Here is a 24,077-nt window from a genome sequence, read left to right as displayed (position 1 = left end):
GAATCAATGCCTCGCTGGCAGGTGAAAAATAATGTGTTACATCATGTTCCCGCCCGGCACCCGTGTTCAATCAACCAGCGAGACCGCCCCCCGTGGACGCAGCTTCCCCTCTTCTACCTGATTAGCAAAACAAAGCTTATCTTCTACAGCAAGAAGAAGAAGGGGGGGAAAAGTCCCGAAGCGCCGGTAAAGAGGTGCGCGAGAGAGAGCGCAGCGAGCCGTCGACGCGTGAGCTGATTGGACGCGGTGGGAGAGGGTGTGTGGGAGGATGAATTACATCAAAGCACCGCCGAATGGGGCTTCAGCGATCCAACACCTGCAGTGGTCATCCTCCGCTTCAATTTCCACACGGCGGAGACGCCAACATTTCGGCGGCAGGGGTTTAAAGACAGGATTTGATGGAGGTATTAGACGTATGGCGAGGGAGGGGAAAGTGGGGAAGAAAACATTATCCTGACTGCAACTTTGCAGGGTTTCCTAAAATCTGGGCCACCACTGATTTCTGTTCGTTAAAAGAAACACGTTGGTTTTTGACATTGTTATGAATCAGAGTGTGCCTTGTTCGACTATCCACCAAAGACCAATTAAAATAAACAGAGATCCACCAGAGGGTACAAAAGCGTGCAGTGAAAACGTCAAACCATATGCGTTTCTATTTTCATCTCAGAGCTCTTCAATTTGGACACCGTCACGGTCTGATGCGTTTTTTTTTTGTTTTTTTGCTGAAATGGGTCCAGTTGTTGCCAGAAGATTTCAGACGCCACTCCACAGAGAGCCCTGATCACAGCCGAAATCACAGCAGTGGTTTTGGGGAACAAGTACCACAGAGGATTAACTACCTGGCAAGACAAGACAACACACATGCTGATCTCGGCAGGGGGATATTAAGAGCTGTCAAGTGATTAGTTTTAAGTCCCACGATGGGGTTTGTTAATATTCGACTCCTGGGGAGAAATGTGCAGCGTTGACACATAATGGATTTTCTTTCCCGCTCAGAGAGTACTGCTCGGGGACTTTCAAAAGCCAGTGATGGGTGACAGCCAATGATAACGGGCAGAACCTGTATAATTACTGTTCGTATAGTTGGAGCCAGCGCTACACTGGATTAATCCTGCGGCAACCGTGTAACGCTACATAAGATTGGCGCTAAAAATAGAAAAAAAATGTTTTTCATTCACACCACTTTTCCAGCTCAAACACCACACATCTCACCCTGTCTCACTCTCCTCCACCTCACTCTACCCGTCTCCCTCTCGCCGCTCTCTCTCCATCTTCACCTCTCTCCATCTTTCTCTCTCCCACTCTCTCTCTCTCTCGCTCGCTCACTTTCGTGCACATCCAAAACTAGCAGACAAGCCGCAACAGCTTCAAAGAGCATAGATAACCGGGGGGGCTCGGGTAGAGGGAAGGAGGGAGGGAGGGAGGGAGGGAGGGAGGGAGGAAGGCGAATGTGTGACTGTAATTCTTGGCACCACATGGGACGGCAATGTCATTTGCACCCGTAGCAGAGAGCGGCACCCAGCTGACTTTACATGTAAAACTGCCAAGAAACCTGGGCAATTTGTTCAGAGGAAGTAACTACCCACCGATGCCTTTGGGGTTTTTCTTTGATTGTTCGGAGGTAGGCTAAACTACACCGTATTTGATATGCAATGCATAAACATATATACGGACGCGCACACAGAAGGCCCACACGGGTAGCTGGATGAAGGGTGAGGCCTGGTGTTTTCCTCCCAGGGTCCACGGCAGCATCGAGGCATCATTATCATCATCCTCATTATATTTTCCCACTTGGCGCAGTAGTTGCCTTGGGGCGCTCCAGCTAGAACCTGTGGTCCAGCAGTCGCAGGAACTGTGTTCTCTTCATCGTCCTTCTCCTGGCCTTCCCTGCCTCTCTATCCGATGGCAAATATTTCTTGGCGTCCTCAGGTCAAATTACCCATTTCTGAGGCCCTCCTCCTCCACACTGGCTGGCGCTGCCTCACTCTTGCATCACAGTGGAACCAATGTTCCCTCTGAGGGCTGCGCATGGCGAAAGGCGCACACATACCGCACTGAGACACCATTGTACATAATGCAATAGTGTGAAATATTAACTCCGCAGAGCTCAATGACATCTGTGGATCATGGCTATCTCCAGAGGGTGGGAAGGCGATGGAAGAAAGAGGATAAAGTGGCAAAAAGTTACTGATGTGTGTATTAAAAATACAGATAACAAAAGAGCAGAGTGTAGGCAGGCGACTGTGGATTCAGATTCTTGAAACCGTTGACCTCAAGCCTTGACTGGCTTACCATGAAAATAAATCAAAAAATATTTGTCAAAAAATGTTTTGGATTTTCTTTAGACATCATCTAATCTTGTATTTTGGTCTGCATTCCAGAAAGATACCAACTGTTGTTGTGCTGGTACCATGAAAAAATATTTGTGTACCAATATATGTTGGAGAACTGGTATGAGAAGGAGTAATAAAACTAAGTTGAAGATGAAGAACAAGGTTAGCTTAAAAAGTCATGACAATGCATCTCAAAGGAGAACCTGCTCAGTGTTAAATAGAACCTGATCAAAAACTGGATTTTAGGGGTCAATGCCCATCTTAGGGAATATCAATATATCGGCCGATATTGAAAATATAGATATATCGTCGTTGTCTATTTAAACATTCCGGTATTTCCAGCTTGGGATTTGCCGCTGATCCTCCAGCAACGCTTCGGGCCACAGCACAACATCGCACTGAAATCATGAGCTACAGGAACCAATTAACTGTATGGGGAGGAGCAGCGGCGATTTCTCTAAGACTGCAAGGGAAGCTTGGCTTCCCCTAAAATTTCTAAAATGAAATGGTGAAATATAACTTTTGGGGATGAATGGAGGAGTGGGTTTGCCTGGACGCTGGGCTTCTGTGTGATGATTGGAGGGTCTGCGAAAGACTGAGTTGCCGTTTGATTTACAGCGATTTTGAACAATAAAACGTTGCCGGAGCTCTATTTAGTCCTCAGTCCCATCGCGGATTTTACAAGCGATTTGAAAGACAACTGCAGCCTATTTCTTGATATTTGCTTGGCGAAATTGACCATTTTTATGGTACATTTCATACACTTATACACACAATTCCTTGTTTCAGTTTAACAGAATTCCCACATTTCCTTGTTCGAGTTTAATATCGTTTTGGTAGTTGGCCTATCACTTTATTCAGGGAGCCTGAGCTCTGAACTTCAAGTCCTGCATTCAGATCAGGACTTGCAGGGTGACAGGGGAAAGCTGTGTGATTTATTGGTGTTCCTTAAAGTCATGGAGTTGGACAGTGCATTGCCTCAGCTTTACAAACGGTTCTCATTAGTGGCAACAATTGGAGCTACATCTGCAGGTGTAGAAAGGAGCTTCTCCTGTTTATAGCGGTACAAGTCCTACACCTGTAACACAACAGGCCAAGGCCGTTTAAGCAGCTTCGCTTTGCTGGCCATTGAGAGGACACTGGTCAAGTCACTGGAAAAAAAACAGCTAGTTGGTATGGCAGGGTCACAGAGCATTTCCTTGAAGAAGAATTTACGTGTAAATAAATTGATAATTGATACGATGTAGGCCGAGAATGAGCTTCCCCTTTTTGAAAGACCAGCAGCCGTCACTGGGGAGGAGCTACTAACCTTCACACAGAATATGATGTGAAACTGAAAGAGTTTACGTGGATGTGCTCGGTTAAAGCATTTTAGAGGTTCAACCAACAAAGTAAAGGAATCTATAAGGAAGTAAATTACATTAATAAATCGACACCCTTTCTAAAGTTTTAATATCAGTAAACATACACATCAATATTTCTGTCATAGGCCAATATCGGCCGATAAAATCGGCCAACCGATATAACCGTCAGACTCTACTGTTTGATGTCTTCTTAGGTCCTTTGGGGGGGAGGACAACTCCATCATCTAGATCTTAATTTACCTGCTATGTATGATAACACCTCACATGAGTCATGAGTCATGACTTTTCTTATCCCAAATCTCATTGGTTCCCAGGGGTCATGACTCATGACCCCCGTGAGCCAATGAGATGTGGGAAAAGAAAAGGAGAAGGGCCAACCTGGCCATTCAGATTGAGACTATGTACACAACGGAAGACCAAAGTAAACGATGTAAGCCTTCCACCTCACGGAGCAGAGAGTTCAAATAGGATTTTGAGGAGGATGACGGCGAAGGCTGAAGATTGTGAATGTACCCGTTACACTTTCTCAGTGATTGAAAGGCACTGACGCACGGAAACCCAAGAAGCGCAAATACAGAAACCTTCCTCACATCAAGAATGATTTCAACCAGACATGGCCCCTTCATTCATGGAGGCAGGCATACTTCTGACTGATTCAAATTACATGACAAGGATCTGACATCTGAGTAATACAAATATAAACCTGCGATTTTCTTTCGTACAGGTTCCTTGGGGAATGAAATTATTACAGAGAAATGTTAGTTCTGAACATTAACAACAATTATGCATCAGACGGTGATGTTGTCATGTTTCGACCACCTTTGCCGCTTCCCTGCTGTTTCAAGACATCAGAATTTCTCCCAGGAGATGAATAAACTACGACTACTTTTAGATCTCACATCCTTATCAAAACATGTTCCAGGAACGTCTTCCCACGATCCCATTACACCCATCAGCACTTAACACTTCTTTAATCTGTCACTCTGTCACAAGTGTTACTTCCCTGTTAACATGGCACCGTTGCTTTAATATGCACATCAATAAAACCCCCTCTACATCTGCATCTCAGCTATAGATCCACAGAGGTTTAACGGATTGCAAACATAAGGTTATTATGTTTGCAATCTGTTAAACCTCTGTGGATCTATAGCTGAAGATGGGGGTTTATGTTCCATTACAGTGGGATGAAATCCACTCCCTGCTGTTATGACAAGTTGTTTAATTGTACCCCTGTTTCTCATCAGCATACCTGACCCTATAATGTGACGGTGAGATGCTGTGTGGCTAATCAAAGCGGTACTCACTGGCTTGCATGAGCTGTCCCTGGCGCCCAAACACCTGGGAGAAAGGGCTTCTGTTGCAGGTGAGCATCTCCTCCATGGCTGGCGCTCCTCCACGAGACGAGTGACAGTGGTGGGGGAGAGGGCACTACTTCCTCTCTGTGGACCCAGGGAGCGAGCACCGCGGGTCAGCCCTGAGAGCAGGGGGTTGGGCGTTGATCGACGCTCCCCCTCTCCTCTGATCTCCTCGCCGCTGATACAGTGAGGGGTCCGTCCCTCGATGGCAACTTTGGGTTTTCGCAGGGGTGTGGGGGTCCTCCAGGCTCAGATGTGTTGGTCTGGGGTCGGGCGTTGGGAGTGGGCTGTGGGGGTCGGAATCCCCCCCTGCTGGCTGCAGATCAGAGCGCTGGTGGGGGGTCCCCCTGACGGATGGTGAGCCGCTGCTCTCGGGCTGCTGGGGTGGATCTGCGTAGTCTCGCCCCGATCCACTGGTTCATTAGTGCTGCTGAGAGCTGCTGGTTCAGCCAGAGCACAGAGAGAGTGAGAGAGGGAGGGACAGAGATAGAGAGAGGTACAGACAGAGAGAGAGAGAGAGAGAGAGAGAGGGAGAGAGAGAGAGCGGCAGGGAGTAAGAGCCAAGTAGATAGCACTGCTTAAGCAGCATGGAGAGAGATAAAGGGAGAGAGAGAGTTCTGCTTAAACAGCATGCGGAGAGAGAAGAGAAAGGCAGAGATTGAGAGACCCCCGCTTAAACAGCATGGAGAAAGAGAGAGAGAAAGAGAGAGTGAAAGATGGAGAGAGCACCGCTCAAACAGCATGGAGAGAGACTTAGTTAGAGAGGGAGGGTGGGAGGGAGGGTCAGAGACAGGTGGGGAGCCGGAGAGAGGTGGGGATGGAGAGAGAGAAGAGAAATGAAAAGAGAGAGAGAGGGAGTGAAAAGAAGGGACGGAGGGAGGAGCAGAGAGGGAGAGAGACAGAGAGGAGTGAGAAAGAGGGAGGGAGGGAGGGTGAGAGACAGGTGGGGAGTTGGAGAGAGGTGGGGATGGAGAGAGGGGGATGAGAAATCGAGAGAGGGAGTGAAAAGAAGGGATGGAGGGAGTAGCAGAGAGGGAGAGAGACAGAGAGGAGTGAGAAGAATGGAAGAAGAGAGACAGAGGAGAGGGAGGGGGGAGAGAAAGCAACACGCTTGTGATTGGAGTGAGACTACAGAGCAGCAGACAATCATTCTCTCTGCGTTTCCCTCTTTAGCCCAGCGCGTGCAGCAGCAAGCTACAACATCACCCCTGCAGCGTTTGCTGAGTCTGCTGCTATGCCTTGCTGGCGCTTACAAACTCTCTCTCTCTCTCTCTCTCTCTCTCTCTCTCTCTCTCTCTCTCTCTCTCTCTCTCTCTCTCTCTCTCTCTCTCTCTCTCTCTCTCTCTCTCTCTCTCTCTCTCTCTCTCTCTCTCTCTCTCACACTCTCTAGCTCTCTCTCTCTCAGGCGCACAGTTTTCCAGACACTACATTTTACAGATCGCTCTGTGTGGTTCCCTTACACTCCCTCTGAGTTTAATTGTCTCCTCACTTCGATGCCGAGTGAAGCAGGAGTGGATGCGGGGAACTTATGTAAGATGAACGTTATGCACTATATTTATATTATATTATGTCAGCTTCCTCTGTCCCAAACACACACACACAAAAAACACACACACAAAAAAAAAAACACACACACACACGCACGTTGTAGAGTTCTGACCATCAAACAAGCACACAAACAAAGTATACAAAGGAATCTGACAAATCAAACAAGCACACACAAAGGAGCCCCCCCCCCCACACACACACACACACACCCCCTCCCTCTGTCTCTCTCATATACACACACTCATTATTTCTGTGCACTGTCATGAATACATAACAAAAAAGGCCTAGTTGGAAAAGAGGCCAGAGGAACATTAAAAATGGATCAGCATCCTTCATCAACGTGCCGCTCATTACTTTGTCGGCTCTGTGGCAACATGAGGTGCAGAGGCAGGGAACATCTGTAATGTGTCTCTGCACCTCTTGTTTCTCTCACTCGACTTCACAGCAGTTCGCCTACACTTTTTGTGAGATTGCGACTGCAAACTAAATATCAAAGGTTGTGTGTTTCATTTTCATCGGCAGAAGTCAACAACTTCATTATCACAGTTGTATGATCCCGACTCTCAAGCAAAGATACTTATCCTATTCTTATAGTAAATTTTAGTTTCTCATTAGCCAGCTGGTTAAATGTTTGTATCTTTCAGAATGTTTCCATATTTTCTCATTGTAAATTTTGTTTGCATGTAAGTGTACATCTTAGCCCATTAGGGAACATCACATGTTAGGTTACCCAGCATGTACTGGATTTACCAAGTAGGCACCATACTAGTATAAGTGTGTTAGCATACTAAGCAGGGGGCCCCTTGAAATAAAGCCATCCGATGTTCAGCATGGCAGCCCCGGTTAAATAAAGGTCCATCACTGTATCTGCAACCATATCTACATACCATACTAAATATATACTTCTCCATGTCACTTCCTGTGAGGATTAAGCGCATCTAGGGACTCAAGAAACCAAAGCCACATCCAGGGAGAGCGAGAGAGAGAGAAAAGAGAGAGCGAGAGAGCGAGAGAGAGAGAGAGAGATGCTCCCTGGCTTTGGTTTGTTATGTGAAACATTAGGGCTCAATCACTGGCCACGTTGCATTAAATTCGACCCCTTGTCTTTAAAGCCAACGATTTGAATCAAATATACAGCAGTCAGTTCAGCATGTCTTAGCATTCCTCCAGGGAGGCTATAATCCAGTACGATGCATCTCCTCTTTGAGACAATTTCGGTAGGCTCATTGTCCCTGACAAATAAGCTAATAATAATAAACTACTGCATCATTACAATTAACTGGTCAGATTTCTTTCTCACTGGTGAATTTTTACCGGAGAGGAGACACCATCTTAATTATGCTGTTTGACTTCTCGGGAGCCGGAGAAGTTCTTCCGCCTCCCGCGTTAAGCCGCTGCCTCACAGCGGGACTCAGAACTCAGGAATGAAAGCCGATCCATTACCTGAGAGGCAGAGAAACACAGCAGCAGCAGCAGAAGCAGCAGCAAACCCCGTTACATAAGAACATATGGCTAAGCCGATACGGGGAAAGTACCATCAAAACTCCTACTCACCTCCCTCTACCTGTTCCCTCGGGTGCTGCTAGCTACGTTTGCATTTTACCACCACAACACAGCCTTAAGCCGTTACACGAGCAAATGAAAGGAACATCACACTCGTGTGCTACCACGACAGGGTGTTGAATGGCACCGCTCGCGACTTTCAAAAGCACATCCCATAATTTCATAAAGGACCGTAAACACCCTGCTCTTCCCTCCGAACCTCCCCAAGGGGATGTTCTATACTGCACAGCCGGAGCTTTGAATTTATCCTCCCCCTCGGATGTATTTCAATTGGATCCGTGCACATGGAGATTAGGCGGGATTGTCTAGGGGGTTAGGGCGTTTGAGTCCCAGGCAAAGGGTTATGGGTTTGAATCCCAATGTCAGCAATCGGGATCAGTGAATCCTTGAGCAGGGTTCTTAACCTTTATCAACTCTGTAATTATAATTAGAATCACAAATTAACTGGAGAAAAGGGTAGCAGGGGCTCTCTGTTGTTTCCCCAAAACCCATGGTGCTCTTGCAGGGGAATTAGACTCATTTGATTACGACCAAAGAAGTGAGGTGATGAAAATGACCGAAAATAGGTTTTGTAGAGAAAGTGACTGGGGGTATTCTGTGTAGTTTTATATAACAGTGTTGGATTACTCAATTGAGGCCTTGAGAGTTAACCTCTAGTGAGCCTGAGTCTGAACCAGATTAAAACATCCTTCATCGCATCACCCTGGAGAACTTGAAGGCTGAAGTCGTGTGTCTCTCAGTCTTTTCCTCCAGCCGTAAAGACTTGAGAGACAGGGCCGTTCTGGTTTCAGACAGTGATTTGATTTGATTGTATGTCCGTGTTACAATAGGATATCTTTCATTATTGTATCCTCAAGGAAAAGTAGCTTTTCCTTCAGAACCTATCCCCCCACATCGCTGCGCATGTTAGACGACTGATTGTGCCTGCCGGTATAATTTGGACAGAACGGGATATATATTTTAATAATAGAGCTGGCTATACTTTATAAGGAAACTGGATATAGTCTACTTTTGAATCCTTCCAGGGGCCAGGCCTCTGAATAAAAGAGGCCATTCATAGTGCCGAGGCCAATACAGTTCAATGCCACAATTCATTTCAATAGTAGCCTATTGAATTGCTACCAACTAATTTGCTTCACCGATGAATTTCCTTTAGACAGAGACCAATGTCTATGTCACAGATTAATGGCCCAAATTAAACTCATTACAGGTTCGGACGACCAACTTTCTTTCCTTAGCCTTGGGATGTGTTTCTGTAACCCTTGTCTTAAATCAGCCATCCGCCCTTCAGTTGCTTTTATTCGAACATTTAGATATTGTTTTTTATTAGGCATAGGCTACCTACCTTGAATACCAGTACTGGTATTCAATGAAAAAGCTACGTAGCCTTTTTCATCATAATAGTAATTGCCTCAAAGTTCTGAGTAGGCCTACAGTCAATTGCCATTTGATGTCAAATCTCAAAGTAATGCCTCATAATATTAATTAGGAACCGTATAGATTGTAGTGCATTGGCTCATTGTTGGATTGTAGTTAGGATCGAGTCTGGTTGGGTGACACGGTTTGTCGTTGACCTTATAGCGAAGAGGCCAACAGCAATGCTTAGCATAGCATTGCTTATTAATTAATGCTGTTTTGCACGATTCCTAGATTTTTCTCTCAAGAAAACGGTTTATTTTGATGAATAAAGCAACTTAATTGGCGGTATTTACCTGTGTCTTGTGTGGTGCCGTGCCGCCTCGTTGGATCGCAGGCTTATATTTAGGAGTTGGAAAAGTGCGCCGCCAACTGGAAAATGTTTCACCCTGCACCCTGAAAGTATTGGACGAAGAGGAGCTAGAAAGGTTTTCTCCCTTTTCAAATACATTTTGTCTAAATCAAATAGTTAGTCAAATAGTTCAATATTATTGCTAGTTTTATTTAACTGATATCAGTACCGTCCATTTCTGTAGAAAAAAAAGGATAACAACGTAAACATTCTCCTTTTAATTTTTGAACACTTATGGAAACATTAGTGCAAATCATAGAGGAATCAGGCCAACATAAATTTAAATAATTAATAAATATGCATAATTAATTGTACACATTTAAATGGTATAAGTGCTTTTCACAGTAAAATAACATTCTAATCCAGCCTGTACATCGTAGAGGGACATTTTTCTGAACTTATTACCAGCAATATCTGAAAATATCAATTAAATACAGAGCACTTATAAATTACTGTACGTGTTAATGAACCAAATTAAGTCTACCCTGTATAGTGACCATTCCAACCAGCTACGTGTGGATCACATACGACACATACACTGCATCTCAACGTCAAAGCATCATATGCACCCTGACAAACAAAAAAATCTAACTTTTTACAGACTATGAAAGCCACAACAAATTTTACAGAGAAAACAAACATCCTCGCCCAAAAAACAGACCATTGAAATACCCATTTTCATTCCAATCCGTTGTCAAATGTGCAAAAGTAAGACTTCAAATGAGGGTGCTGTTCGTAAACAGAATTATGTTCTCTCCAGCTGAATCGCGGCATTCGCAAGCAGACCAACCCAGCCACAGCTCCGAGTTCAGGCTCTCACAGTTAAGTAAAGTATTTAAACCTTCAGTAATAAGCTCACAACTGCAAAGCAAATATAGAGTTGTATTGTTCGTCTTATTCCAGACGACTGTATATTGACAAACATTGATGATGGCAACTCAGGAGCATTACACATGATCGAAATATCTCCCATAAGAAATACATGATTTTTTACAGATCATACATGATTTTTTGCACACTCACCCACACACACACACACACAAGCAAATCAAAGTAACCTTGATTGTACAAGGATGAGAAAATAAAATGAAAACATAAATTAATGGGACAGCAAGTATATATTTTACACGTGCTTGCAGGTTAAATTGCCCTGAATTTCTCTTCAGTATCCTTTTGAGTCTGATGGCATTCATAGAAACCACCATAACATCACTAACAACTGTTCAGTGACCTTGCGGCATGCAGCGGGCATTGAAAACCTAAAGAGAAGGCCACATTCAAAGAAGTGAAGGTGCAACTGTGTCACATTAATACATATGATTCCAGTAGTATGTTCAATATAATCTATTCCATATCCACCGGCAAAATGTTAAGGTGTGGTCTGCTCTCCTAGCTTTTTTACACTCCGCATTGCAGTCACTGATCCAGGTCTCAAAGTGCACATCAGAACATAAGCGGGGGGCAAAGAGTCAATGAAATGATTTGAACGTCAGCAAACGGGTAGACGACGAAAGAAATCCAGAACCAAAACAGACCAATGCACAGGGCTCACTCATCTCCATTGTTCGGTTCCACTGGCTCCTGCAGCCACCCATTCCAGTGGGTACAGCCTCAAGAACATTACTGTAGAGTAGGACGTGTTCTGTTGCTCCACAGGCCGTCTACACAGACCACATCTGCTCTCTCGGCGGGACTCCCTGCCGTTCCGACGGAGAGGATGAATGTGAGGGTTCACACAGCGGGGCTCTGGATGCGAAAAATACAAAAGCGGTAAATAAATCCATCTGCCTCTTCATGAACACATGCATCGTCGGGAAGCCCCATATTGTCCCTCGCACCGCCCCCGAGCGCACATCTCTACCAAAATATCTCTCACACACACACACACACACACACACACTTACTTCATCATACCTGCTGGTCAGTCCCTGATTCATGGTTTGACGAAGCAGCAGCGGTCTGTGCTCCTCCTTGGCTGGGGACGGGCGAGGGCTCCTCTGGCTCCGCCTGCGGCCTCACAAGAGTGATCTTGAGGGGGGTTTTGACGCCGTCCTTGGCCCCCGGCTGCGCCCTGCCGTACTGCCTCATGGCGGGGTTGAAGGTGCGTACGACGGGGAGGTCGCTCAGCGCCGACTCCTCCTGGTTCTGCTGCTGGGCCCTCTCCTTGATGATGATCTTGCTCCGCTTGTGAGACAGCACCGCCTGCACCGGCAGGATGGCCGGCCTCTTCGCGGCGGGGGTCGAGACGTAGCCCCGCCCCCCTGGGACCTTCTGGGCGGCAGGCGGAGACTGGCGCCTCTCCTCCAGGGGGTCGGCGGCGCCTCCTCCTCGGAGAAGCTGGCCGTTGTTCTCCTTGGTGAGCGACACCGTGGCGTCCTTGTGCTTCTTCACCTCCTTGGGTTTCTTGGGGCAGACGGCCATGTGCTTGGTCCTGCTGCGCCTCATGGTGAACTCCCTGCTGCAGTGCGGGCAGACGAAGACCTCCTTCTCCGCGTCGTCCGCGCCCGCCAGCAGCGGGGCCTTGTCCGAGGCGGGGGGGGGCTTGTTCCTCTGCGAGACGGCCCTGTGCGCCAACCTCTTCTTCCTTTTGTCGAGCGCCGTCAGCTTCATTTTCACCGGCAGGTCTCGGCTCTGCTTCGAGCGGTTGCTGGGCCTGTGGCTCGCGTTGAGCCCGTTGGTGGCGTTGGTGGTGGACAGCACTCCGCTTTGGGCTTTGGCAAAGTGGCGCAGGGGGATGGGGTTCTTTTTCGGCGTGTAGCGCTTCTTGTCGCTGGCGTTGGCGCAGGCCAGGATGTGCTTGTGCAGCTCGGGCAGGTTGTCGAAGCTCTTGCCGCACTTGGTGCAGCGGATGGCGGTGCTGAACGACTGCGGGATGTTGTGGGTGGTGAAGTTGGTGGCGGAGGCCATGGATCCGGCCGGCGATCGGTTATGGTAAGGGAACGGTGGCGGCTTGAAGCTGGGGTAGTGCTGGTTGATGCCGAGACGCACGTCTGGCCCTTTGACTTCGCTGTCGTCGGAGGAGGAGGCGGTGATCTGAACCGGGGTTCCTGGCGGTCCCACGGCGCCGGCTTCACCCTCTTCTCTCTTCACCGATTTCTTCGACTCTTCTGCGGTGGCGGCCGGCGACGTGACGGCGTCGACCTTCGTCGAGCAGTTGCGGTTCTGCGGTCTCAGCTTGCCCTTCTCCTCCTGGGTTTGGGAGCACTGCCGACCCGGGTGCAGCTCCTCCTGGTGGTGCTTCAGGTTGCTCAGGTACACAAACTCCTTGGAGCAAACGCTGCAGACGTACGTGGTGCCCACGCCGTGGAGAGCCAGCCGGTGCTCCAGCAGGGCCGAGGGCTGGTCGAAGAGCAGCACGCAGAACTCACACTTGTACGGCCACTCTTCGGCGTGGTCGCCCACATGGTGGCCCAGCTCCTTCATCGAATGGAAGAGCTTATCGCAGACATTGCACACAAAGTTCTTGGTGAAGGTCTGCGGCGGCGGCGTTCCGCTGGGCGGGTCGTCCGACGGCTCTTCTCCCTCGACCAGGGGAGGCGGGGCCTTGGCTTGTGGAGTTTCAACGGGGAGAGTGGCTTGATCGACGTATGCCTCCTCTTTCAGGTCTAGTTCCTCGTCCTCCGTTGGAGCTGGCTCGGGCTCGGGATATGAACCACCTAACGTGGGACTAACAGGTGCCACCGGGGAGGTCTCAGACACCGTGACGGACTCCGTTAAGGGCGGTGCTACAGTAGCCAGGTCTACAGTTTGGGGGCTAGGGAGGGACACAACCTGCTGCTGCTGCTGCTCCATTACCTGATTTGTAATCATCTGAGGGGCAGCTGGAGCCTCCACTATAGTTTCCTGTAGATTCATTGTGGCCGGGACAATATTCCCTGAGGACTGGAGGGCTATGGTGCATTCTATCAACACGGTGTTGCTGGGGATGTTGTAAGAGCTAAGCAGGGAATCCGTTAAGGTGACAGCGGGCGAGAACGGCACCACCGACCCGGCAACCGAATCGACCACCGGCGTGTTGAGAGTGATCGGATCGGTGAGAAACACATGTCCGGGCATATTCAGAGCCGGATCAAAGGGCTGGGAGAGAGTAAAAAGACCTGCTGCACTGGCAAACGCAGAGTTGAAATCACACCCGGGCAGATTCAATGAATCCTCCCCGACTACCAACGGTTCAGGAGCCATGTTTGGCGCCACAACCTGGAGTGCTTGGTTCGAGGGGTTAGCAATGGACGCCAACACTGTGATTAGGTTGGGAGTGGTCGGTAACATAGTGTGAACTGCTGAAGAAGAGAGCGCTATGGTGCAGGCGGAGGGCTGCTGCAAGGCCACAGGAAGCAGAGAGGTGTGTGATGGGTCAAGTGATACAGGGGGCAAGGTGAGGCCATACACAAGGCTTTCTGATGTAGGCTCACCAGTTCTTGACCCTGTAACTATGGTAAAGTTTGTGACTAAAGGTGCCTCTGGGTTCCCTAGATTTATGTTTTGTTCTCCCGTGTCACTGGCTTTTGCATACTGATTCAACATGGCCTGCTCCAACAGGCTAGAGTTTGGCTTCTTTTTCTTTAAAGGTGGAACGGAAATGGACACAAGGTGCAGGTCGTCTGGGCTTTGCTTTTGCAAGCTCAAGTCCAGCGCAGCCTCCGCAAGAGCCTCTTCCTCGCCTCTTTTGACCGCGTTCGAGAGATCCAGTGGCAGTTGATTACAGGGATTACCACCGCTTCGTGGGGGCCAGCGCTCTTCAGCCACACAGCTCGCTTCCATCTCCTCCACGGCCGGAGCCGTCGCGTCGGCCTTCCCTTCGAGCGCGTGTGTCGCAGGGACGTGCCGGACCTCTGTATGGGCGGTGTCCGTCGAGTCGTCATGTCCTGCCTCAGGGACCTTCTCTTCCACTTTGGATGATGGCGCTCTGGGTTCTGGCGGCTTGGCCGGTGAAACAGTCCTTCTTCTGTACCTCATGCTCCCCGCGGGGACGACGGACACTGAGAGGGGCGAGCTGAACTTCTGGCCGTCCGTGATGAGTGCGAGGGTGGGCTTGAGTCCGTCTTGCTCGTCGAGCAGCCGTTTCAACTTGGGCGACAGGAATATGGTTCTCTCTCGGTGGGCCGCCGACGAGGGCTTGCTCTGAGGCAGCAGGTTCTCTATCAAAGAGGAGACGGGCGACGACGAGGACGAGGTCACGACGACCTCCGACTCCAGCTCAGTTTTGATATTAGGTAGGAGAGGCGGCGGCGTGGTTCTCCTCTTCGCCAGCGAAGGACCCGCCGTGTCTTGGCCCGTCGCGACCTCCGAACTCAGCGCCTGATTGGTCTGCGCCGGGTCCAGCAGCAGGGACCCCACGCCGCCCTCCGTAGACGAGCTGGCGGCCAAATCGACCCCCCCAGCATCGCTCATCACGCTCGTCGACGCGACCTTCCCGTCGCCATACAGGCTGAGGTTCTCAGAGGCGTCGCTGGAGATGTCCAGCACGTGATGTTGGGCGGGTTCCGGCACGTCATCGGGGGCGGCACCGCCGTCCGGAGCTTCTTGCTGGAGCAGAGGAGTCTGGTCAGCCTGCTTGACCGACGGCCGCCGTCTGTGAAACCGTTGCTCGTGCCTCCGCTTGTTGATGTGAGTGTTGAAGACCTTCTCGCAATGGTCGCACCTGTGAGCCCCTTCAGTTTCCTGATCGTCCCCCCGCCACGTCGGAGGCTCATGCCTGCCATTGTTTTGTTTGGACAAACTTGGGAGCGATTCCACTCCCAACAGATGAGTGTCTGGTTCCTGGGGATGTATGTCTGTAGCCAGTGGGCTGTTGCTGTTAGCGTATTTGTCTGTGTCTGGGTCATGACATGGCAGGGTGTGGTTCCGGATGTGGCACTCCAGGCCTTGTTGGCTGTTGAAACAGCTCTCACAATGCGAACAGGGAAACGAATCCCAGTCAGAGTTAGAATCCTGATTCTCACTGAGTTCAGGGGAGGACGGCTGCCTCATATCCGTCTCCACGGTAACTTCTTCTTGATCGCTGCCTTCCATGTCACCCTCTCCTTCCTCTTCCTCCTCCTCTTCTTCTCCTTCCTCTGCATATTCTTCATCATCTTCATACACCGAGATGTATAAGCAGGGAGAATCCTCCATCATCTCTGGAGGCTGGGACACACCAACAGGTGACCGAGACTTTTCAGACCTCAAGAGTTAAAGAAGTGAAACACAGTCAGAAGCCAACCAGGCAAACACAGGTGTCACAAGTAGCTTTTAGTAATCTCAATAGATAAGAGGATTTGCAAGAATTTAGCAAGTTTATTGTCAATTTTATTTGATTTTATGAGCAGTCTAAATAGCATTATGCCACAACTAACCTTATGGATGACCTAAAGCTAACACATATTTCATGTAACATTTTCCTAAAAGAAAGAAGAAGCAATGATATATGTTTATGCACATCATGATTGTAATCACTTACCATTTTAAAAGTCAACGCTGTATGGACCTGCATATTTATATTCTGAAAAATAAAAAGAGTAGCATATTTTGAAGTATCTCCAAATTATTGTTAAATTATGCATAAGGAATAAGGATTTATGGTTGCAATTGGTGGATATCAATGCTTCTTTACGGGGTTCGACGTTCCACTACAAGGTTAAAAGGTTGTTATAGCTCTTTGTATAACTGCCTAACGTCCAGTCTCTGCCCCAAAGCAGGCCTAACCGATTATTTACCATGAATGTTCAAGACAACACATGACATTTAACTGTGCCAACATCAATATAATATTACAATATTGATATCTCGTTATTCAAAAATGAAGATATGTCAACGAAGGCCTGCATTGATAGTCGATTAGTTGCGCAATTTATAAACGACTGAAGACATTAAAAGGAATGTAGAAAATAGGTTTTCGACCTTTTAGATCGGACGAAGAACAAAATCAACATCTAAACAATCCGATTATATCAGTAGTCTTTACCAATGCGTCAAAATGATTCAAATGACAAAGCCTCAACAATTCAGAGGCCCAATTTACGCACCAAGTAACTTTATCCGTTTTAACACATTAAAAGATTAAGCTTTTTATCTGGCTACAAAAGATTAGGCTGCACCACAGACAATGTTCAATCACTGCAATGCCATTCATGCATTGTCATTAGATGTAAATATATTGATAATATATGCCTTGGAAGAATGATCTGCCCACTGCTTCACCTGTGATGACGCGCCCTCGTCCTGCACCATTGCTAAACACTCTCCCCACACGTCGCCACTTTAATAACACACTTCAACTGGATCTTTCAGAGAAATACACTCCGTTGTGTTCTAAGGAAGCAGTGCCAATTAAAAACATTAACGCGACACTAATGTCAAACCAGGCACGTATCGTAGATAACAGTGTCACTCGTAGCATAAAGGATATCAGCTGCTATCTACACTTTTGCATTAGGAGTATTAGACTGATAGCTCTCGGTGGTCAGCAGTTAGCATTAGCGTGGTTGACATTGGTGAACGAGGGTCTGTCGTTAAAGCGCTATTGTTTCTTAAACGAAATCAAATGTAATTTTCTATCTACATACTTTAATTCGAAGGGAGAACTGTTGTTCAGATGGTATGGATCGTGCAGATTGCAGCAGTATCCTCTTCCCTTAATTTACAACGGGGCTAGTTCATAAAGCGCTCTGATTGGCTAGAATTTGTTGATGAAAGATTCTGACCAATCAGAAACAAGCTTGTTGAGGAAAGGGAAAGGAAGAAAATAAAAAGATAACACAGCTGACAGCCGACCATTGATCATTGATTTTGAAACCTGAATTGCTTTTAATTCTTAAGCCCAATACGGTCTATAACGTCGAATAAAACAAATAATTAATTAATTGTAGGAGAAACCTATCAGAAAATGCAATGCAATGACGTTATCTTGATATTTCACTTGGGTTTTCTGACGCAATTTAGGCCTAGTGGGGGTTTGCGTGGTACTGGGTCAAGTACAAGTTGGGCAGCACCAAAATTACAATTTGTAGAATACTGTGGACCTATTGTCATTATTTTTACCATGGATAGTATCTCTTTATTATCAGGAATTAAGGAGGATCCACTTGTAAAAAAATGAATAATAATAATAACGTTTGAAGTGAGCGATGATAGCCTACCGTGCATAACATTTAATCTAAATAATTGTTTTTTTTCTCTCGTGCAGTGCACTGCTTATCCCCCTAGATGTCAGTGTCTTTCAATTGTCCATGCGCCATGGGAAACATTTACGCCGGAGTTGGATTTAAATTATACATCATTGAATGCAAGGGCGTAGGAACCGGGGGGGACGGAGGGGACGTGTCCCCTCCAATATTGGAGACATGCGCATTTGTCCCACCTAAAAATTATACCGGGGGGAGAAAAATATTTTATTTTATTTTGAAAGCGCAACACAGCGTCTTGTCACCGCTTCTTATTCTAAAAAACTGGATGATTGAGCGTGCAATTAAAGAATTGATTTGATATTCATCAGGTCATTACTGCCATTCAAAATGTGTTTTCCTTTACATTTCCAAATGTATCTTTTTAGTAGAATAAAATATATTTGTGAATTTTTTCAGACATATTTCTGTACAAACCATTAACGGATCTGTCAGATTTCCGATATGTGTCCCCCCCAATGTTAAACTCATTCCTACGCCCCTGATTGAATGTATTTAATCTTATATTGAAGTGTAAATGTGTTCAAACGTTATTATCTTAAAAAAATGTAATGGTCGTTATTGTTTCGGTTCTAATTATTAAGTAGGCTTCTAGGAGCTTATTTTCTACTTATTTGGTTAATTCAGTTGTTGCTCTGGAGGCTACGTAAATCTGGATAGTTTCAACTCGGTGTTTTATCCGAATCAGGATGTTATTTGAGGGCGATTATTTATGTATGGACTGAGAGCAGGATACGCACCCTTGAACCGGCCTATGTATTGAGGTTATTAGACTCATTATGGTCATCATCGTCCAGCAACCACAGCTTCTTGTGTGTTTGATGTCCTGAGTCTTTGTGGTAAGTGGAGCATTCGAGCAAGATGCTGAACTTCTTGTAGGCCTATGCTCCTAACAAAGTGGTTGCAGACCTGCAGGCCTATGCATGGTTAATGACCGTGTACAGTCATGAGTTCCTTTAAAGATATTGAAAGGTTACTTGGTGTTGCACCGTAGTGAATTATGCCACATAAATATCCCCCGTGTATTAATAGATTTAGATGTTATTTAAAATGGTGGTGTTCCGGACATTCGCCTTGTATTCTCGGTTGTGCAGATTGAATCGCCGCAGTTAGAACATGACATCAGCCGTTGTTTCCCGTGGCTCTGTTTCACAAAGAAAAGCGGAGACAAACGGCAGATTCAAGACGAAACTGGACATTCTGTAACATCTGCCACTGGCTTTTCTTGTCCACTTGACCACCTCCCTCTGTGTGCTCAGCAACAATTGTCAATTGAGCTACAGTGGTGCGCTTTAGCATGCTGACACCTACAGCGCATTGACGGGACTGGAGCGGTCATTTCTCACGGTGCTATCGCCACCTCCAGAGTCCGGGCGACATAAAGGCCCGCCATTGATAGCGGGGACGGAGAAACATGTAAACCTCTGACACTGGGTTCTCGTGTGATATTCAAACATTGCATGTTCTTTGTGTGTCCGATGTGGGCTGTACTGTGCGTGCAGCGAGTGGGGGGGGTTTGGCCTATAGGCGGAGAAGATCTCTCAACAATGTTCTGAGGAATCGTTACATTCTGTTCTCCCATTTGATTTCGCCCACAACAAGGCACGGCCACATTATGCAAGATGACATAAGATAGGCGGGGATACGGCAAGATGAGACGACATTAAATGATACAATGTAATATAGGCCTATAATATCAACCAAATTGAATATATATCCAAGATTACAGTAGGTCAGATCAGATAAGCTAAGACACATTTTGACAAGGAGCAACAACATAAAACGACTCTTAAGATAAGCTTTTATATGGCAACATGTATGGCACTGGCACACACACACACACACACACACACACACACGCGCGCGTGCGCGCTGTGGTAACCCGCTTCCCAATGTGCCGGGTTCCAGGTATGAATCACAAGTTAAAAGAGGGTTAAGCCGCACTCGGCATTTATTGCAATGATCTCCGACAGGGAACACAATCACTATCTACAGGGACCCGCCCGGGCCGTGGTTTAAGGGGCGGGATGCCACAACGCACACACACACAAAATCACACACAAGTGCATGCAAACTCTGCCAAAACAAACACCAACACTCAACCAAAGAAGTTGGCCAACACCGATTACACAAACTCGCTATCAACCAACTTCATCCGACAACAGCCATGACCACGCTGGGTAGTCTACGCCCTAAGGCATATGGCCGGATGTTGCCGTCTGATGGCTTTTGCTGGGGCAATTGACGAGAAATTCAAGCTTATATGAGATAAGATAAGAGGACAACAAATAAGTTAAGACCATATATATATATCAGAATCTGTTTTCCACAAAGCACAGAAGGATCGAACAGGCAAACGCCATCTGTTTGCCTTAGGGCAACTGTCTGCCTTACAGTAGATGCATAGATCGTCATGCAGAGCAGCTCAGTCGACATATAAGTTGACTACGCTGACATTTATTTATAGTATGTCACAGCCGAGTTAGAACCAGAGTCCTCCTATACACTGGGCTCTAGTGTGTCTTTCAAACTAGATTTGATTCGCAGCTGTGGCCCTGGAGATGAGCATGCGTGGTGCAGGCGTGTTGGTCTGCGCAGTGGTGGACAACACACGCAAATCATTGCATTTGGCAGGTGCGAACCAGGGGCTAACCAAAGGTGCTAACTGACTATCTGCTGAATGCCATTAGCAAGCCTGGGCCTAGCAACTATATTACTTAAAGCTAGGATAAGCAATTTCGAGAAAACCAGCTAGAGTAAGTCCGGCAGAATTAAGTGATTGGATTTGCTTATTACGGGCCTGCGAGTGCCACAGATACTGGTATATTGTTTGCTGTTGGGAAGTTAGGAGAATTTCAACGTCTACGACAAAAAATGCTTAAAAAATAAACTGCCTACCCTAGCTTTAATTATTAGGAAGTAGCCCTAAGTTGGACAGGAGGAAATCATCCAAACTGAAAAGCCCTGACGCAATTTATCTTAAATTTAATTTGTATTGTTAGTTGAGCTGGTATTAGTTTTACTTATGCAAAGAAGTTTGAACTTTCTATGATCGTCACAATTTTTAATTTATATAGACATATTAAATGCCTATTGCCTATTTCATTGGCACCAACTCACAACTCTGCAACATAGACAAATGACATATGTCGATATTAGTTTCAGTAAATGACTTGATGTATGTTGCTATTCTAGGTCAAATAGATGATCGTTGTGAAAATAAATGATCTGTCAAAGTGAAAAATGGAATTGGTGTAAGTGTTCAGCCTCAAACACATTAAAGCCTTGGTATTGCCTCCATAAACATAAAAGTTGTTTTCCGATGGAGTTTAATCAGGATCTCAACCACTTCCATTCGACTCCATTTATGCAACTCATCATTTCTGCTCTTGTTTTTTTCTGCACTTCTTGGACTAGGAGCAGCGATTATTATTGTCACCCACAGATACCTTCTAATACCACGTCTGTCTTCACTCTTAACGAGGCCACTCACCACAATAACCGTTGGAAGTCTATGTCAGTATGACCTACTTAGAAACCACATTTGTTCCTGGCTCTGAAACAAATTCTTACCAAAAAAGTGAATCTGCCAGACAATGGTGTGTGCTCCTGAAGATATAATTTTTTTTACAGAGTACAGAAATATGTGCTTTTCTGTATTATCCCTCAGAAAATGTATATAACAGTCCCATGACATGCCACCAGGTGTGAGTGTGATTAGCAGATTTTCAAGCAGATTTTCAAAATGGCTGACGGTAAATCATACACACTTTGTATGCACAAACCTGACTCCCACACACTAACGTGTGCTGATGGAAACATTCATGCACTTGCTCTCAAACACACACAAACACAAAACCGGGACCCCCCCATAGCCTCATAAATTCCCATTTCTTCACACACACGAACACGGCATGCACACACAAACATGCATGCATGGACGTGAACCTTGACCTCTGCAAAGACAAAATGCACACGTGCATGTATGCTCACACACACACGAACACACACACACACACACACACTCACACACACACACACACACACACACTGTAGATCGGGTGTTCTTCAACCTTTTCATCTCGGGACCCACAGGATAAATTCGGTGTGTCTCTAGGACCCAACCCCACACACAGAATGGGGTACCGCAGAATCAGTGGTCCTTTGTTGCAGGGGTTCTATTCTTCATCAGGCAGAACAAACCTCCAACTGAATCGAGACCCATTTGGGCTCCCGACCCATAGTTTAAGAAGCTGTTGCTGTTGACCAACATGTTGTGACTCTCACAACACACACATACAAACACTCACAAACACACACTACTCAAACGCACACACACAAGTACACACACACACACACACACACAAATACACACACTCACAAACACACACAGACTTGCACCCTGACCTCTGTAAAAGCCAAGTCATTTTCATACGTATGTAGACACGATGTCACACATACTGTAGACCCACATGTTGTCTCTTACACACACGCACACACACACACACACACACACATTCACATCCCCCCCCCCTCCCCCCCCCCCCCCCCCCCCCCCCCCCCACCCCCCCCACCCTCCGCTCAGCTGTCGGAGATGCTTAAAGAACACAGGGCGGCCATTTTCCTTATGAGTTCAGAATATCACGCACTCTCACACGCATGTGTCACTACCAGACGCACACACGCAAAATTCCCCTTCGCTCATGCCTGGGCGGTCCCCTTACCCACAATCCCCCCCCCCAACTCCCCCATCTCCACCACAGCCTGGCAATAACTGCTCAAACTTTATGAAGAAGAACCGTGACAGACACGCATGAGGAAAGAAACAGGGAGCCCAGGCGTGGTCGCTCCCAACTGTCATTTTGTCAAAATACACGTCATGAGTTGCATTAAATCCTTCCCCCCAGTTTGAGTTATTGAGTTGTCCTTGAGGTTTTTGAGGTGCATGAGTGTACCTTTTATTGAATATCACGTTTTCAGAAAGAAAATATGGCTCATATTCAATAAGGCTTGATTCTAGAAACAGGAACCTTAAATTCTGAATATGTTTCAATATACAGTATATCATATTGACTAATAGAATCTGAGAATAGTCTTATAAATAAAATGTATACGGCCTCGCATAACTGTTCCATGTGGAACAAGGCCTAAGGGGTGGTCAGGCTCTGTCATTGAAAAATGTATTCAGTCTTGAGTTGTATTACGGGAAGCAATTTTATTATGGTCACAAAACTTCCCATGCAGCTAGCCGGCCAGACTAGCAAGTACGCCAGAGCGAAAACCAGTTTCTGCGTTTAAACAGCGGTACAGCAGGTAGCCAAGTGGATTTACGGCACAAGAGTTCCACCAACTGTACTGTTTGGCCCTGCCGTCAAGCGTTCTGTTATTTACAGTGGAAGGCTTCCCAGCGTTGCCACAGATCATTTTTTTCCGATGAATACTGTACATACTGTACACTTGCGTCACATGCACGCAGCTTTTGGTTTACTGCTGGAAACCGAACCCAGGGGAGAGATAGAGAGACATCCATGTCGGCATGGGAACAGTGTTCTCCATGTCTGCTACAGCCGTCCCGTTTCCTGTGTCGGGTCTTTTTCTCAGACCGTTGCACAAAGAGACCCACAATCACAGACACAGAAAACGCATGCACACATAGACAGATAAAGGTACCCACAAACACACACTTAAACACATACACAGATACACAGACACAACCACACCCAGTGTTCCAAAAATTTATAATGATAATTCACACCATTGACAATGGGATGTGTGTGTGTGATAGTGTATCTGTGTGTGCATGTCTGTGTGTGTGTGTGTGTCTGTGTGTGTGTGTGTGTGTGTGTGTGTGTGTGTGTGTGTGTGTGTGTGTTTGTGTGTCTGTGAGAGTTCCAGTGAATTAGATACACCCAGGAAGTGACCCCCACCGCGTAGCATTGTACAGATTATACCATAGCACCTTCTGTGGCAGTGAGGAGAGGGAA

General features: G+C 46.8%; 1 protein-coding gene across 3 annotated transcripts; it reads right to left on the bottom strand.

The window, feature by feature from the left end:
* Nucleotides 1-10,185: 10,185 nt before the first annotated feature.
* prdm2a (PR domain containing 2, with ZNF domain a) lies at nt 10,186-17,537 on the bottom strand. Of its 3 annotated transcripts, none has more exons than XM_079742206.1 (4): nt 17,476-17,537; nt 16,371-16,412; nt 11,836-16,094; nt 10,186-11,677 (listed from the first exon to the last, which is right to left on the bottom strand). In XM_079742206.1, exon 3 carries the CDS (start codon nt 16,046-16,048, stop codon nt 11,840-11,842), a length of 4,209 nt encoding a protein of 1,402 aa, XP_079598332.1. In that variant the 5' UTR covers nt 16,049-16,094; nt 16,371-16,412; nt 17,476-17,537; the 3' UTR covers nt 10,186-11,677; nt 11,836-11,839. The 3 variants fall into 3 exon arrangements, with proteins under 3 accessions (XP_079598332.1, XP_079598330.1, XP_079598331.1); XM_079742204.1 differs by having other exon boundaries at nt 11,846-16,094; XM_079742205.1 differs by lacking the exon at nt 17,476-17,537 and adding an exon at nt 17,111-17,230 and having other exon boundaries at nt 11,846-16,094.
* Between the last annotated feature and the right edge of the window lie 6,540 nt (nt 17,538-24,077).

Source organism: Pollachius pollachius (assembly GCF_949987615.1).
Source record: "Pollachius pollachius genome assembly, chromosome: 8".
NCBI classification, from domain to species: domain Eukaryota; kingdom Metazoa; phylum Chordata; class Actinopteri; order Gadiformes; family Gadidae; genus Pollachius; species Pollachius pollachius.
This window is presented reverse-complemented; position numbering and strand designations above follow the sequence as displayed.